Here is a 15206-nt window from a genome sequence, read left to right on the forward strand (position 1 = left end):
GTGGTCCACCTGAATTACGGATGCGGGTGAATTTTGGGCCTTTGGCCTAACATGATGTGACGCGCCTGGTGTTCAGGTTGGATTTTACATAAACATCACAATGGGGGCCCTCCCATGCAACCCACTCATTTGTTCGCATGCTAACCCAACAGACCATTTGAAATGTAATGGAAGGCAGTGGAATAATAATTATATCGATTAATGAGGCAGGTTTTTAGAAAAGGTATAAGAATGTAAATTCCATATTTTTTTTAAACGGTTGCTGGAATTTTATTAGAGAAAAACAACAAAACAAAGCAAAGGAAAATAAACGCTAAAACACCGAGATGGCGAACCGGCTACAACCCCAGGAAAGAAAAATTACAGCCCTTGAGCTTCTCAAGATTTGAAGCCCACTTAACAATTAAAAATCTCGCCCTTTGGGAAATGATTTCCCTTGGCTTGCTTTCATTGCGAAAACATCTGGCATTCCTTTCCTCCCAAATTGACCACCGGATGGCAAGTATGGACATCCTCCACATCATCGTCCTTTCTCTACCCAAACTGACCCCATGCCAAGCTCTCAGAAGATCGCCTGCTAAGGCCAGAAGAGACCACGACACGCTGAAACGGTTTAATAAGTTTGACCAAATTGTCCCAATAAACCGGCAATGAACAAACATATGGTCAACCGTTTCCTCATCACCCATACAACACAAACAAACATTCGGAAGGACCCTTGCTCGTTTCCGGAGGTTATCAATTGTCAATACCTTGTTTTGACCTACCAACAAGCCAAAATCCGCAAACTTAGGCAGGACAGGATAATGCCAAACATGCTTGGTAATTGATTCTTCCAAAATTGGAGACGTCTTAGGAATACAGTCATAAAATGAGCGAACCGAGAAAGAGCTTGATTTCATAAAATCATAGTATATGTGGATGAAATGTTCAGATGATAAAGATGAATGTGATTCATAAGGGCCATGGACTCTTCTATTTCCTCATTCCTCATATGTCTTTTGCAAGGAGGTTCCCAAACTACTTCTCCCGCTACAACAAAAAAGCAATTTGAGACAAGAATGGACGGGTTCGGAGCTAGACGGTAAATCCTTTGGGAACTCGGACTTCAATGGAGAATCTCCCACCCATACGTCCTCCCAAAACTGTATCTTATCGTTGCTGTCAAGAGAAAAACCGACACCTTCAATAAATGCTGCCTTCACAGACACGACACCTTTCAATAAGGCCGAGGCTCTATATAGAGAAGATTCTCTCATCCACCAACCATCTACCATACAACCATACTTGGCTTTTATCACATTTTTCCAAAGTGCCCAATCTTCCTTCTCAAATCTCCATAGCCACTTCCCAAGAAGCGCTCTGTTCATAGCTTTGAGATCTTTTATGCTTGCATCGCCTTCTTTGTAGGATTTGCATACCTCATTCCAGCCTAGTAGGTGAAATTTCCTTTTATCCTCCATGCCATGCCATAAGAAATCACGCCGTAGTTTGTCAATAGTTTCCACAACCGCCACCGGGCACCTGAATACCGACATGAAATAGAGAGGAAGATTGGAGAGGGCGGCCTTAATAAGCGTGATACGACCCCTAATGATAAATATCGGCTTTCCCACCTAGCTAGATAATATTCAAATCTTCTGATAACCTTATCCCAAAGATATTTAGGCGGCGTACCGATGCACAGTGGAAGACCCACAAAAGTCGATGAGAGCTTTACAACTTTGCACCCAAAAGAATCCGCCGACAATTGAATCTCGTTGTCCTCCAGGAACATCCCCATCATCTGGCTTTTCTTTATGTTTACCTTTACGCTCGAAACCGCCTCGAAACACTGGATGATTGTTCTCAAATTTTCAACCTTGGTCAGGTCGACATCGCCAAAAAGAAGAGTGTCATCCGCAAATTGAAGATGAGAAATTGGGTAAATTCCATGTTAATGAGGTAGGGGATTTTTTTTTTTTTGTAAAATTCCCTTGTACTCATAAATCATAATAAGCAAGTGAAAAAGATAGAAACACCCGTAAGTAACAAAAGCAAAAATTTCCCACAAGTCCTAACTAGGAGCCCTAATCCAATTTAGATAGAGAATAGATGAGGTGTTAGGTAGGCCATATAGCTGTACAACATACATCCATATCGATTAGGTGGGCTGTACAACTGTGTGGCCCATATTTCTCATGCGTTAACAGTTGTATTTCTTGTGGGCATTTATTTATTTATCTAATCTGTTGCAACTTTTCTAAAGAAATGGTGTTATTGATTTGTCATTTTGATTATCATCCTAATAGTGGACCTAGTGTCATAGTCACTAATTTCTTTTACATTTTATTTTTACAATATTAATTTCTTTTACATTATTAGCTTATCCTTCGATCCAACATTCATGTAATACACATCTTTGCCTATGAAAAAAAAGAGAGGATTACCCATCTTTCTTTTTCTGCAAGGCAAGTGTAATCGTATTGTTGGAAAAGAAACATGCAAATAGTGCATGTAAATGACACTGCTGTCAAAAGACTCAAAACTCCAGTGTTATGGCCGTTGAAGATGGAGTACTATGGAGTGTGATGTTAGCACATGTATAGACTAAGCATGTAAAAACAGAGTGCCTTCAATGTAATTAGCCTACACGTTCTTATAGAGGTTTGCCAAGCCCCCGTTTAAGGGAGTCCATCTACATTTTGCCCTATGTGCCAACATGGCAAATGTGTGTGAGACCCAATCTGCCCATCAATTTGGCCCTACCGGCCCAAAATAGGCCAGTCCTTGCATTGTTTAGGCCATGACTTAGAAGCAGAAGGACGGCTTAGAAAAACTTGGCTAAGTTTTTGAGTCATCCATTTGCTTAATAAGCTATATGATGCAAGACAATCTAATCGCCCAACAGTTGTAGTATGCGACATCATTGTTGATTGATTGAAGATCAGGCCCATCCAAGGTTCTTGAAGATCGAAAAATCCAACTGTCCATATGGAAGATCCGAGCCAGTCATTTGTCCAGATTGAAGATCTTTATCATATCACAGGTTAAATTAATGTGATAGAAGATTGGAACCACACCCACATTACTGATTAGTATTCTGTTCCAGATCAATGGCCCAACAGACCTTGGGAACCACAGGGTTAATTGGTTGACAAAATATACCAATCGGATAGACTTAGGGCCCATATACTGACCAAATGCCATCATTCTTACGCTAATGTAAACCCATTGATTCCAATGTCGGTTGTATCAACTAATACTATCGGTATCGCAACTCCCCATTACAAAACTAGGTTGAAGTTGGAAAACTCTCTAGTATCAATCGATATATCATGATGCATCACAATGTTAATATTTCGATATATCGTAAATATCGCATTTATAAATTCTATAATGTTGTCGATATGTATTGCATGTATCCACGATCTCACAAGAGATCACTCCCCTTGTGAAAAAAAAAATGAAAAAAAATCCACTTTCTGTATTTTTTTGTTTTTGTTATGATTACGTTCCTAAGGGGATTTCAACCAACACTTTCATTTGTTCCAAGAGGGGGATTTTAGTGTGAAAATTGAGATTAGAGAGTGTGTGGTGCTTGAAACTCCATCTGTGAGATTTTGCTAATTTTAATTGTTTTCTCTTGTTTAAATTGCTTAGATCCTTGGAATAAAGTTAGTAATCCATAAATTTGCATGCTCAATTATGGATTCCGACCTCATGATTTTTTTTTTTTTTTTTTTGGGGGAGAAATAGATATCCACATTTTTAAACCCGAATTTTTTTGAATTTTACACATTTAACTGCCTAGTAGCATGTGGCAAAATAATGTTAGAGTGCTTGGAGGCTGATCAATCACTGAACTTTTTGATATTTTTGAAAAAAAAATATTTTCAATTAAAACATATCAAAGAATGAATAAAAAATCTTTAAGTGTTTGCTGACTTAACATGAGCCGCACTCAGTCATTTAAAAAAAAATAAATTTAGTTTTTTTTTTTTTGAAAATAGATAATAATTTTAAAATATTTTAATATAAATACGCCGTACTTCATATGGCATGCACGGCAGATTTAGTGCGACTAATTAATACATTGAATATTTACTGTTTTAATTTTTAATTTAAAATAATTAAAAATTGTGAAATTATTTGCGATGATATTACTTGCTGTTCCTAACAATTTTTTACTGTCCGTATTGTAAGCTTGTAACAGTAATTACAGTGGCTGTTACGCCACCAATGCCGATATTGAATACCTTGGCCATCACTTAACTCTCAGTGATTTGCTTCCCCTTACAACCTTTAAAAGACTTTAAGCCCAGGTGCCGAACCATGGATTGCTGACTAGTCCGAGTCAAATGCGACTCATCTAAGTTGACCCAACTCGATCAAGTTCGAGCTGGTTCGGTACCATTAGTCACACCCCCAAATATGCTTGACCCAAACGAGTTGTGATTCGATTCAGGACCAGACGAGTTGGTTTGAGTTGCCAAGTAAGAAAACCTTGTGCCCAACTAACAACTCTGCCTCTAGCCATATGGGATAAAACTTCCTTCAGTTTTGCTCAATTATTGTCTCCCGCTTGTTAGAGGAGCTGGTAGAGACAGTATAGTGTGTGTGAGTGATCCAGATTCCGGAGTTCAATTCCTGGGGGTGTTACCTTTCAAAATAAAAGTTTTGCTCTATTGTAAAACACTGTTGTTGCACTCCTTCCAAACAGACTAAAGACCCACCAATAGGGTGGTATACGATAGAGATTTCCTTCTTTTCAATCCCAGGCCCATTAAAACACTTGGAAGAAATCCTGAATCTGCCTTGCCATCGCCAACTTAACCCCAATTAGGCTAAAGAACCTTCACCAAACATGCCTTGAAAGATTGCAATGCCAAGTGAAGATGATCAACTGACTCCCCAGCAGACATAAGATGCAAGCAAGTATTAGGAATGAACATTTCCTTGTTCCTCAAGTCATCAATGGTTATCCTCCCTATGAGCCAAGCAAAAGCAACCACCCTTGGGAGTCCCATAGTCCATTTATTTGTGGCAGGCAAAATCCCTTGCCTATTGGAATCCCCTGATAGCATTGAGTAGAAAGACAAAACAAATATGTGCACCATACAAGGTTCTCTTGTACGAATTATGGCCATCCTAAAAGTAGGGAATTCTGGCTAGTGAACATGTGTTTCATGCAAGGTATTCCAAAATGGTTACGTAACGGCTGTTATATTGATAACAGTGGTAACTGTTCCGCATTATGGGGTTGGAACAGCCATTATGAAAAAATCAACTTGTAAATAGCCCCGTAACGGTCCATTATAGGACTGAAATAGGTTTTTTTATTTTATTTTTATTTTTTTTATTTGCTTAAAAAAATCTGTAATGGCTGTTACAATTTTTATTGTAACGGTAATGGCGGTCAGTGTTTGAAATATCAGTATTGCCTTATGTATCACACCCTTGGGATACGGATACCTATTGGTTATCGCGTGGGATATATCGGTTGTATCGCGTAATGTATCGTTGTTGTTGGAAATATGGGGAGACATTGGGAAATTGGTTGATTTTTTCAATGAAACTTCAGTGATTGTTAAAAAAGACTTCAATACACACTTATAAATCAAAACATTACAAAAAACAAGTGCACATAATAGGTTTTCTTTTTATGGGGTCCTACTCTATGCATTGTCTAAATGAATTGATGCAAGTATATTCCAAGTCTATTCATATAATTTATAACAGTAAGAAGATGTGACATTCAAAAGCAAAAGAAGAATCACCAAATCAGGTTACGTACATGTTTGATTTTATGTTTGGATACAAAGATTGCGACTGTTTTGTGAGAAATTGGAAAATTTTGATTTTTTTTTTTCCACAAGTCGGTCCATCCCCCCAAATCTCAAAATTGAAGCTCCCAATTCATCATTTTTCATGCAAAACATGAAAAATCATGGATTTGTAACAATTTGACACTGATTTATAGAAAAAAAAGGATAAAAAATGCTCACTGAATTGAACATGTGGGATATGTCCCACTACTTGTGCGTTTTGTAATGCATAGGTGTGGGATACAAGATATATTGTGGGATATATCGGCCGATATCGTCGATACTTAAAACACTTATGGCGGTGGCCATTATGGCCACCATTATTGTTATGGAATACCTTGGCTTCATTTGTGTTGTGAAAATAATATTACTGAAAAATTGAAGTCATGAAAACATCCATAATAGCAAGCTTTCACTGGCTTCACTCAATAATCATAACTTCCGTACAAAGGTATTCAATAACGGTAATGGTGGCCGTAATGGCTGTTAAGGCCCCCATAACGCCTGTTATGACCCTATAATGGTCAAATTATTTTTAAAGGAAAAAATGTATCTGCCCCATAACTGCCAGTTATGGGTATGTATTGCGTAACGGGCATCTCCATTAGCATTACATAACGGCTGTAAAACGTATTTTTTTCTTAATACCATGGTATGTACAGATTCTTTCCTATATCTATTTTACACCTTGTTATAAAATGTCAAAACTAGACCTCTCTTCAGCACCAAGAGTTGATGAATCTTCTGATTTAGCATTGAACATAAGGATATGAAGCTTATTAGTGCTGTGCATTTTCATTGCTAATTGCTTATGCAGCCATAACACTGGGTGTTTGTGTCCAAGTAAAATGCTTTCATTGATGATTGGTGCAGAGCACTTTCATCACTCATTTTGTGGGCCACTTTTTGGGAGCCACATTTGAACAACACAAAGTTGGTACTGTTGGATAGCGTATCTAATTACCAAGATTACATGATTTATACTAGTACTGAAAATTATGACGATATTGCTCACAGCGTGCGGGGTTGTAACGAGAAATTATTATTATTTTAATGATGCCATTGTTTTGGGTCCACCAAGAGTAAAATTTTCTAGTCTTCTGTAGGAACAAAGCTGAATGTTTTTCCAAGTAAAATATGATTGATTTTTTTATTAATTCATGAGCATTTTTGTCACTTATTTTGTGGGTCACTTTTCGTGGGACAAAAGATGTCTGAAATGCTCAAAATTGATACCATTGGATAGGCTATCAAATTTCCTTTCCAATGAGTCTATGATTACGTAATTTAGACAAGTATTGAAAATGTTGTAAGCAAATTACCAATATGGTATTTGGTTATGACAAAAATTAGGGTTTTGTTAATGATGTCATCATGTGGTATCTATCAAGAGTAAAATTGGCTAGTTTATGCTTTAGAAAAGGTTTCCATTATGGATCCTGGAGTTCACAATTACTCATAGTTGGAATAGTTGTTGGTCCATCAAAGGTAGTCAAATTTGGGTTCTAAGTCTTGGTTAGCAAGTTCCCTTGAGGCTTGTTTGTGATTGCTTAATTGATGTTTTTGGTAGTTGTGATATACCCAAAATCGCTTAAGCAATTAATGTGCTTGGTTGACAACCCATCTTAATTGCTTATTAAAAACAATTATTGAATATATATATAGATATATATATATATATATAAAATTTTTCCACTCATATGATACAAAAACTAGCGGATGTTTTTTGCACTAAACAACAAACTGTCATTTGAGGGGTTGGAACCATGGTTTATAATCTCTGTTTCAAATCAGTCTGATACAGCTGTATCGTATCTGTATGCTAAATACAATATTTGAAACGGATGCAAATGGCCCGAGGGGAAAAAAGTCCAGTGTCAGCCCATATCGGGCCGCACTGTAGCGTTCGATATAGTGCATATCAGCACCCAATATGGCCCTGATACAGATGATACAGTCAAAAACATCCAAATTTGAAAATTTTGTTCAAAATTTCACTTATTTTCATTTAAACCATGGAGGAAGCTTGAAAACCTATTTTAGACTTAGATCTAAGCCTCTTTTGGGGATAAAAACAATAAGATTTGAGTGGATGAATTGAAGCAGAATGAACCTTTGTGGCAAAACCCAGAAAAGATGGTAAAGCATCACGTTTTATTTATTTATTTATTTATCTTCTTCTTGTATTTCAATGTTGCTACTTATTCACCAATTAATGCTTGGTTTTTGTTCAGTTAGGCCACGTGGTTGACTTTGAATAGGTCGAGCTGAGATATGGCATACTTATCAAAGAAAAGTCTGATACGAGTTGTGTAACTAAGATCCAAAATCAGACTGGCTGGACAATCCTAACCTCAGATTAATGCCCACCAATCTGATAATGAGATTATTGAATAGGTTTATTTTTATTGTATGATTCATCTGAACTGGGATCCATAGTTTGGCCGGTTCATCTTGAATTAATTATATTCCACTTTTACAAAATTCAAAGTGCATTTGTATCATCCATCACACTGCCAAATTATCAAACTCTAAAGCCTAAGAGGTTTGCTAGCCCAACGAGCACCGCTTTATGCAGTAACACATGCTAGCTTCGGAGGTTTGCACAAGGTGGAGAAGTATATCAGATGGGAGCCACTCCTAAAGTGATTTGGCCAAAAACTCAAGCCACATAATGCGTAGGGAGGGTAGACAAATTGATTTGTTTTGTTTACCTGATGGCTTTTTTTTTTGTTTTGTTTTGTTTTTGTTTTTTTTGTTTTTAATATTCTTTTTATTTTACCTAAGCAATTCTGCGTAATTATTTATTATGAGTCAATTATATGCTTCCTAGAAGCAATGCCAAATAGGCCCTTAAGAGATCTTAAATTAGTTAGTTTTATTGGTCGAAGATTGTTTCATTTATTTCTAATTCAAATTGGGTTGGTTTTAAACCATTGTGAAAGTTGGTTTGTTTTAGGAAAGTCTTAGTTGTGGGCAAATCCTACACACCTACTTTTAGGTGCAATAGGTTTTAGGAAGTCTTCTTACGATCAATGCTGTCAAACCGTATATGCGGTTCTGCTCGATCGCATATGCCTGTGTGCATATGCGGTCGCATGCATATGTGCTATGAAAATTTAAAAAATGAAAAAAATAAGGGGAAAATTGAAAAAAAAATGTAGAAAAATATATGAACTTGGGAGAAACTTCTAAGTTAATAGATAACTAATATAGTAATTTTACATATATAAAATTAGTTTGTGACTTGTGAGAAAAATGATTGAAGTACATCAAATTCAACATTCAACAATATAGTAACAATATAGTTAAGTAACAAAACAATCAATAAGCTATTTATTGTACAAATACAATTTTGAAGTTACATCTTAATGTTTATTATTTATACACCATAACACTAACACTACTTACAAGTTACAACTTAATTACACTAACACTAAGTAACACTACAATAAGTTACAACTCAGTTACACTAACACTAGGTTACATTCAACAATATAGTTACACAACTTACAGTTACAAGTTACAATTACTAAAGTTCATTTTTTTTTTTTTTTTGCAAAATAAAAATAAAAATAAATAATGATAATAATGTGCCAACAGTTGGCAGATATGCGATCGCATATGCACTGCAATTGCATATGCCATCATGGCATATGCGATATGCATATGGGAATTCGCATTTGCCAATATGCGGTCACATTTAACAACATTGCTTACGATAGAAGAGTTAGGAGTGCTTTCAACTTGGTTTGATTTTAGAGTTTTTTATGTGGTTATAAATATGTTTCTAACCGGAGATACAAATTAGCATGAATTTTGTTGATGAAGTAACACTTTTGTGGTTTTCTTTTGTTCCTAATAGTGAGAAGTCTTTTTATTTACTTTCAAGTAGTTTATTATGCTAGAAGGCTTTAAGGCTTTGTAACAGTTCCTGCCAACATTTTAAATAGCTAATAGTGTGTAGCGTAGCGTTCAATTTGAAGCATGAAGTGTAAGTTACATAGTGTGTAGTAAGCTATATGCTACTTCTAGATTTTTAATTAAGGTTGCACCAACTATCATGAAATTTTATGATATTTTATGCAACCTTAATAATAGGAAAAATATGGCAAAAAGTAACTATAATGATGAAGAAAGAGCAATAGACCTGGTTTAATATTTTTACTTTTATTATTTTACTGAAATTGTGAAAAGATTAACTAATTTTTAATGAAAAATAGAAAAATGTAACAAATCGTTGAAAAGATTAATTGATTTTTGTTTTAGTGAAAATAACTTTCAGTGTAAGCTACGTAGTGTATAGCGTACGTAGGCTATGCAGCATGTGGCGTATGTAAATTAGCATAAGCTACATGCAACTTAAGTTACTTTCATGATCTAGGTAGCATTAAGGCTAAGCTACACTATATAGTGTAAGCTACATGTCACAAAGCATAAGCTATTTAAAACACTGGTTCCTACTTAACTCTCTGGAGAATTTCTACATATTTCATGTCATTATTGAAGTGTGTTTTGAACCTGATATCTGGCGCATACGATTGAGAATTACTTCTCTTCAATTTGGGCTCAAATTTCCACTTCGTACCATGTCTCTGTTTGCCTGTTTTGGTATCTAACCAACTATTTTTTAGTCTATCCTGCACTGTTGTTTAGCCACAATTTACTAAATTGTGGCAAGTATCACCATACATGACATGTACATATAATGCTAATCCAGGTGGTTCTAATTGTAGTCCCTATTTTTTTTTTTTTTTAAATGAATCCTGTCCCATTGGCAGCCATAAAATGGATGGTTAAAAAGAGAAAATGGTCCACTTTCGAAGTTCATTCAATGAAATCGAATGTTTTTTTTTTTTTGAAAAGATGATTAAATATTATTGGAAGCCAAAGAAATGGTCAAAATCAAGATATGTAAGTTCCTACCCACGAGGGCCCTTGATTTCCAATCAAATGTGATTTTTGATCAATGCTCTGTCCACAAGGGGCCCGATTTGGATGGTCTGGTTTGACATACATTCATGGCATTTGTACTGTGCAGGGGTGCAACTCAGGTGGGGTTGGTTTGAGGTTCAAGAGGACCCAACCGACAACCCAACCCCGACCTGAAGTCCTCTATATTCGACCCAAGCCAACAACAAATTGACCCAAACATCTGATTATTCCTAACCTGAGCTCACCTGATTCATGTGCTCAACCCGGGTCCAACCCAAGTTCATATCAGTTTGGTATTTTCTTAACCTGATCCCAACCTGAGGACCTTGACAACCTGACCCAGCTGACCTGAACTCAGGGTGAGTTGATCCGAACCCAGTTTATTTATTTATTTATTTATTTAAATTACACACCCACCCAGTCATGCACAGACACCCCACACGGGCACTCGAACCTAGGACATCAATGTTGAAACGCAGAGCACCTACCACTGAGCCATGCATCGAGACCCCCGAACCTAGGTTGCAGCCCTAGTACTGTGCCATAATTTAGTGAATAGTTGTGCGGCCTGGCCTTTATGTTTTACTTCTGTCTATTGTGGCTTTCTTTTTGTTTTGGAAATTTTCTTATCTTCCCATGTAGTTCCATACATGCTGCAGCCAGTCTGTGAAAAAATTAAAACAAAAATAATTATGTTTTCCATTTGTGATATGCAGGGAAATAATGAAGAGGGTAGTCGAAGAAAAAGGATGCGAAATTAGAATTAGTGTTCGGTTAATCTCATCTGTAAAGTACCTCATGGGGTTTTATGGTATGCACACCTAAACTGTTGAGCCTTTGTACCATAGCACCATGCTAGTCTTGTATATCTAAAGTGGGACAACATAACATGCAAATTCTCTTTCAGCAAAGCTCATATGAGTCTTCTCCCATTATGCTCCTCATCCTCTTCTTGTTTTGCAATCTGCAAGTTTGAGGGGTGCTTTAAACTCTCTTTGGTGTTCACAAGCTTCATTCCAAGAGCCAACAAATGTGTGGTATCTCTGGGTGTGGTGTTTATATATTAGATTTCATGCCTTAAGGATCCAAATGTTGATCTGAGTGGCCCACCATGGGTGGGATGCCCAAAAAGATCCCCAGATTGGAGGATCTTAATACTCTTTCTACTATTCTCCATTGAATGTGGACTTCAGTAGCTGTTGTAGGTCAGAAATGAAAGCTTAGGATCTACTGGGAGATTTTTGGGGCATCCCCTCTATACAGGGTGCCCCACTAGATTAATGGTCTGTACTTAACCAGGGCCCCCACAATCCACTTTTATTGAAGCAAATTATACAATTTTGAGGCTTAGGATCCGATGCCTTTTTTTTTTTTTTGTGTGTGTGTGTGTGTGTGTTTTAAAGTTGTAGAAATTCTTTGCCAGATACTTCATTTGCCCCAATCCTTCACACGCACACATGCATATGTATGCACGCATGCAAACTTAAACTGCCTATATTCAGAAGGAATTCTAGAATCCTCGACCCAAATATGCACCGTATGCTATATATACTTCACGCTCTGCAAATTTTGAACTGCGTCTATTCAGAATGAATTTTGAGATCCTCAAGCCTAGTTTCTGCCAGTGTTTGAAGTATGAGTATCGCTGAGTTTCACTGGTTGGGGTGGAAACAATATTGTTATCGCTGATTCCTGGAAATGCGGGAAAACATTAGGGAAACATGGGGAAAATGAGGGAATTGTTCAGTGAAACTTCAGGAGTTGCTAAAATACACATTTGCATATTTAAGCATCAAATAATAGTGAAAAAGATGCATATTTGCATATTTAGGAATTAAATAATAAGTTTCCCCTTAATGAGGCCTAAAACCATGTATAATTGATATAGGGAAACATTGGGAAAATGGTGGATCCATCCATCCATGCATGCACATACATACAAACACACATGCATGATCCATCCATCCATCCATCCATGCATGTGTGTATACAAACACATCCATCCATCCATCCATCCATGCATGCATACATATACACACATACAAACATGTATTTCATCATACAACCATATGCCCGTTAAAAAAATGAAATGTTTTTTTTTTTTATTATTATTTTTTTTAAAACAAAATTTTGGCATTATCTATACATTGTTGATATTATCGAAATATCGCCAATACACTGGCGATACAACCGACACCTGGAATTTTTACACAGTCGAAAATATTGGCGATACAAGAGACCCTTAGAATTTACATAGTCGAAAATATTGGCAATATTGATACATTGGCGATACTTAGCGATATATCATTGATACTTGGAATTTTTGATACTATTGGTGTTATCGGTATCGCTACTGGTGTTATCGGTATCATCGAGCTGGAGATACTGACAATATCGGGGATACTCCGAACAATGGTTTCTGTAGAGTATACTTGAGGTTTTCAGATTGTACGCCTTTTGTGCCTTATCATGGATAGACCATCCCCCCTTAAAATTTCCTCAATTTAGTAATTGCAACCTTTCAATTTGTGGCCTGCAGATAGAAGGTTATGAAGGGAAACACAGAACAGTTCACATTCAACTGAAAAAAGGCCCAAGCTTGGTGCATTGTCCATCCAGTGGCACCTCAATTGTACAAACCGAAAAGCCAAGTACACTGCATTTATTCAGGTTTGAGGATCATAGAATCCTTCTATTTTATCCATTCTGGGCATGGCATCCTTTTGATTGAGGGTCCATTTCTGCCAGGTTTTTCATTTTCCTTCCCTCTTTATCGTCTTCATCTGTCTCTCTCTCTCTCTGTAAGAAAAGCCCAAAGGCTGAAACAATTCAAGCAGTGTGCCACAGCAACCAGAAGACAACTCCCAAAAATCAGGGAACCCACTCCCTGATGTACATTAAAGCCCTACAAAGAAACAGCCGAATTGGACTTGCAGCGATTCCTAAAGCATCGATTTTTCCTCTCACCCCAAAGGACCATCAAGCAATGCCAACCGCCATATTGACTTTCCTTTCCTCCCGGTGCCACTTCATGCCAAGCAAGGAACAGCCCCTCAACAATTCACAGCATCACTCCAGGAATTTTAAAGGCTCCCAAGATGCCCTTCCACACTCCCCTAGCAAAGGCACAGTAGATGAAAGGGTGATCCACCGATTCCACATCTTCATGCACAAGAGAGACATCAGGGAGCACCATAGTCCTCTTGACAAATTATCAATGGTTGAGCACCCAGGTACAGTCTTTGCTATCTGTGGGGTTATTAATGGCTTACATGCAACTCCGTGCTACCAGTGATCAAGTCCCAACCTCTCAATTGTTTGTGACATCGGAAAGGTTGGCCCCGCCATGAAGAACCTGGCTAAAAAAATCAGCTGCAATCCACCCATCAGGTGGGCCATGAGTGAATCAGGTTGATTTCCATACCATGCATCTTTATGGTGGGGCCAACATTTTCAACAGGTTGAATGCACATGACAAGTTGGTGCTTACCCACTTGTTTGAATGTAACTCAGCATCCAACCGGTTGTATGTGCGTAGCAGAACTAGCACTGGAGTGGTACACACTATTGCGTTTGTGCCCATGAAAACCAATGTTTTGTTGCTCCTTGATGTATTTTATATGGAGCTTGTATTCATTGGCCTAATTTATGTGTGGAACATGCTTATTCTGATGGGTTTGTCATCTTTAGGAACCCTGAGATTGGACACCTCCTTCCAAACGGCTAAATTAAAATTGGGATTTTAGAAGTAAAATTTCTGCTGCATTTCCATAAAAATCCATCACATACTCGTTCTCTTTTGTCTGTTTCATTTGGCTTTCATGTGCAATAGCTCGAATGTACCATTTCTTCCTGCCCCATACATTTGTGGCCCTCTGTTTGGTGATCCAGCATGTTCGGAAGTCGGAGCCTCAGTAACAAGATTCTTGGGTTTAGGCCCTTCTTGCGAGAGCTATGCTGGAAGGCATCTACCTTGGCCTCTACTCTTGAGTTCAGATGCATATTAGAATTAAGATTTAAGCATGGGCGTTTTGTTGTTGTTTTTATATTTACTTTTTGGTGGTAAAAAGCTGATATTACACAATTTGCAGGTTAGGGTAGGATACTCAGTATTGGACATGCATGGCAAATTTGGGTTTCAGTTTATTCATGTGGGGCCCCATGGTTCAGTGGCCAAGAACATTCAAATTTTTTATTTATTTATTTATTTATTTTTTATTGGATAAGAAAGGTAAGATGGGCTCGAACCACCTGTGTTGCACTCTTGTATACCATTGAGCCATAGGTTGGAACCCTTGTGGGCCCACTTTGAATGAGCATGCCCCTAAAAATCTCCAAGATTGGATAACCTTACCAATCTTCGGCCATTTTTCTGCTGGACATTAACCATTTCTTAAACCATTTCTTTATCATTCTTCTTAGCCATCCATTTGTGGAAACTATTTTTAGGATAGTCCTACGGAG

The 15206-nt window shown here is 37.4% G+C and overlaps 1 protein-coding gene across 6 annotated transcripts in view; it reads left to right on the forward strand.

The window, feature by feature from the left end:
• LOC131221364 (polyadenylation and cleavage factor homolog 4-like) overlaps nt 1-14765 on the forward strand; it is a 39112-nt gene extending 24347 nt beyond the window's left edge. For 3 of the 6 annotated variants that reach the window (XR_009159213.1, XR_009159211.1, XR_009159215.1), the window contains 2 exons: nt 13282-13872; nt 13918-14765. Coding sequence is in view for 1 of the 6 variants with exons in the window: in XM_058216612.1 (XP_058072595.1) it covers nt 1871-1944; nt 11459-11553; nt 13282-13295 (183 nt within the window). In the remaining 5 variants the exon portion in view is untranslated. Of the gene's footprint in view, nt 1-1870; nt 1945-11458; nt 11554-13281; nt 13873-13917 lie in introns of those variants that run through there. The other 3 variants (XR_009159212.1, XM_058216612.1, XR_009159214.1) reach the window with 3 other exon arrangements.
• The last annotated feature ends 441 nt before the right edge of the window (nt 14766-15206 follow it).

Source organism: Magnolia sinica, chromosome 12 (genome assembly GCF_029962835.1).
Source record: "Magnolia sinica isolate HGM2019 chromosome 12, MsV1, whole genome shotgun sequence".
NCBI classification, from domain to species: Eukaryota; Viridiplantae; Streptophyta; class Magnoliopsida; order Magnoliales; family Magnoliaceae; genus Magnolia; species Magnolia sinica.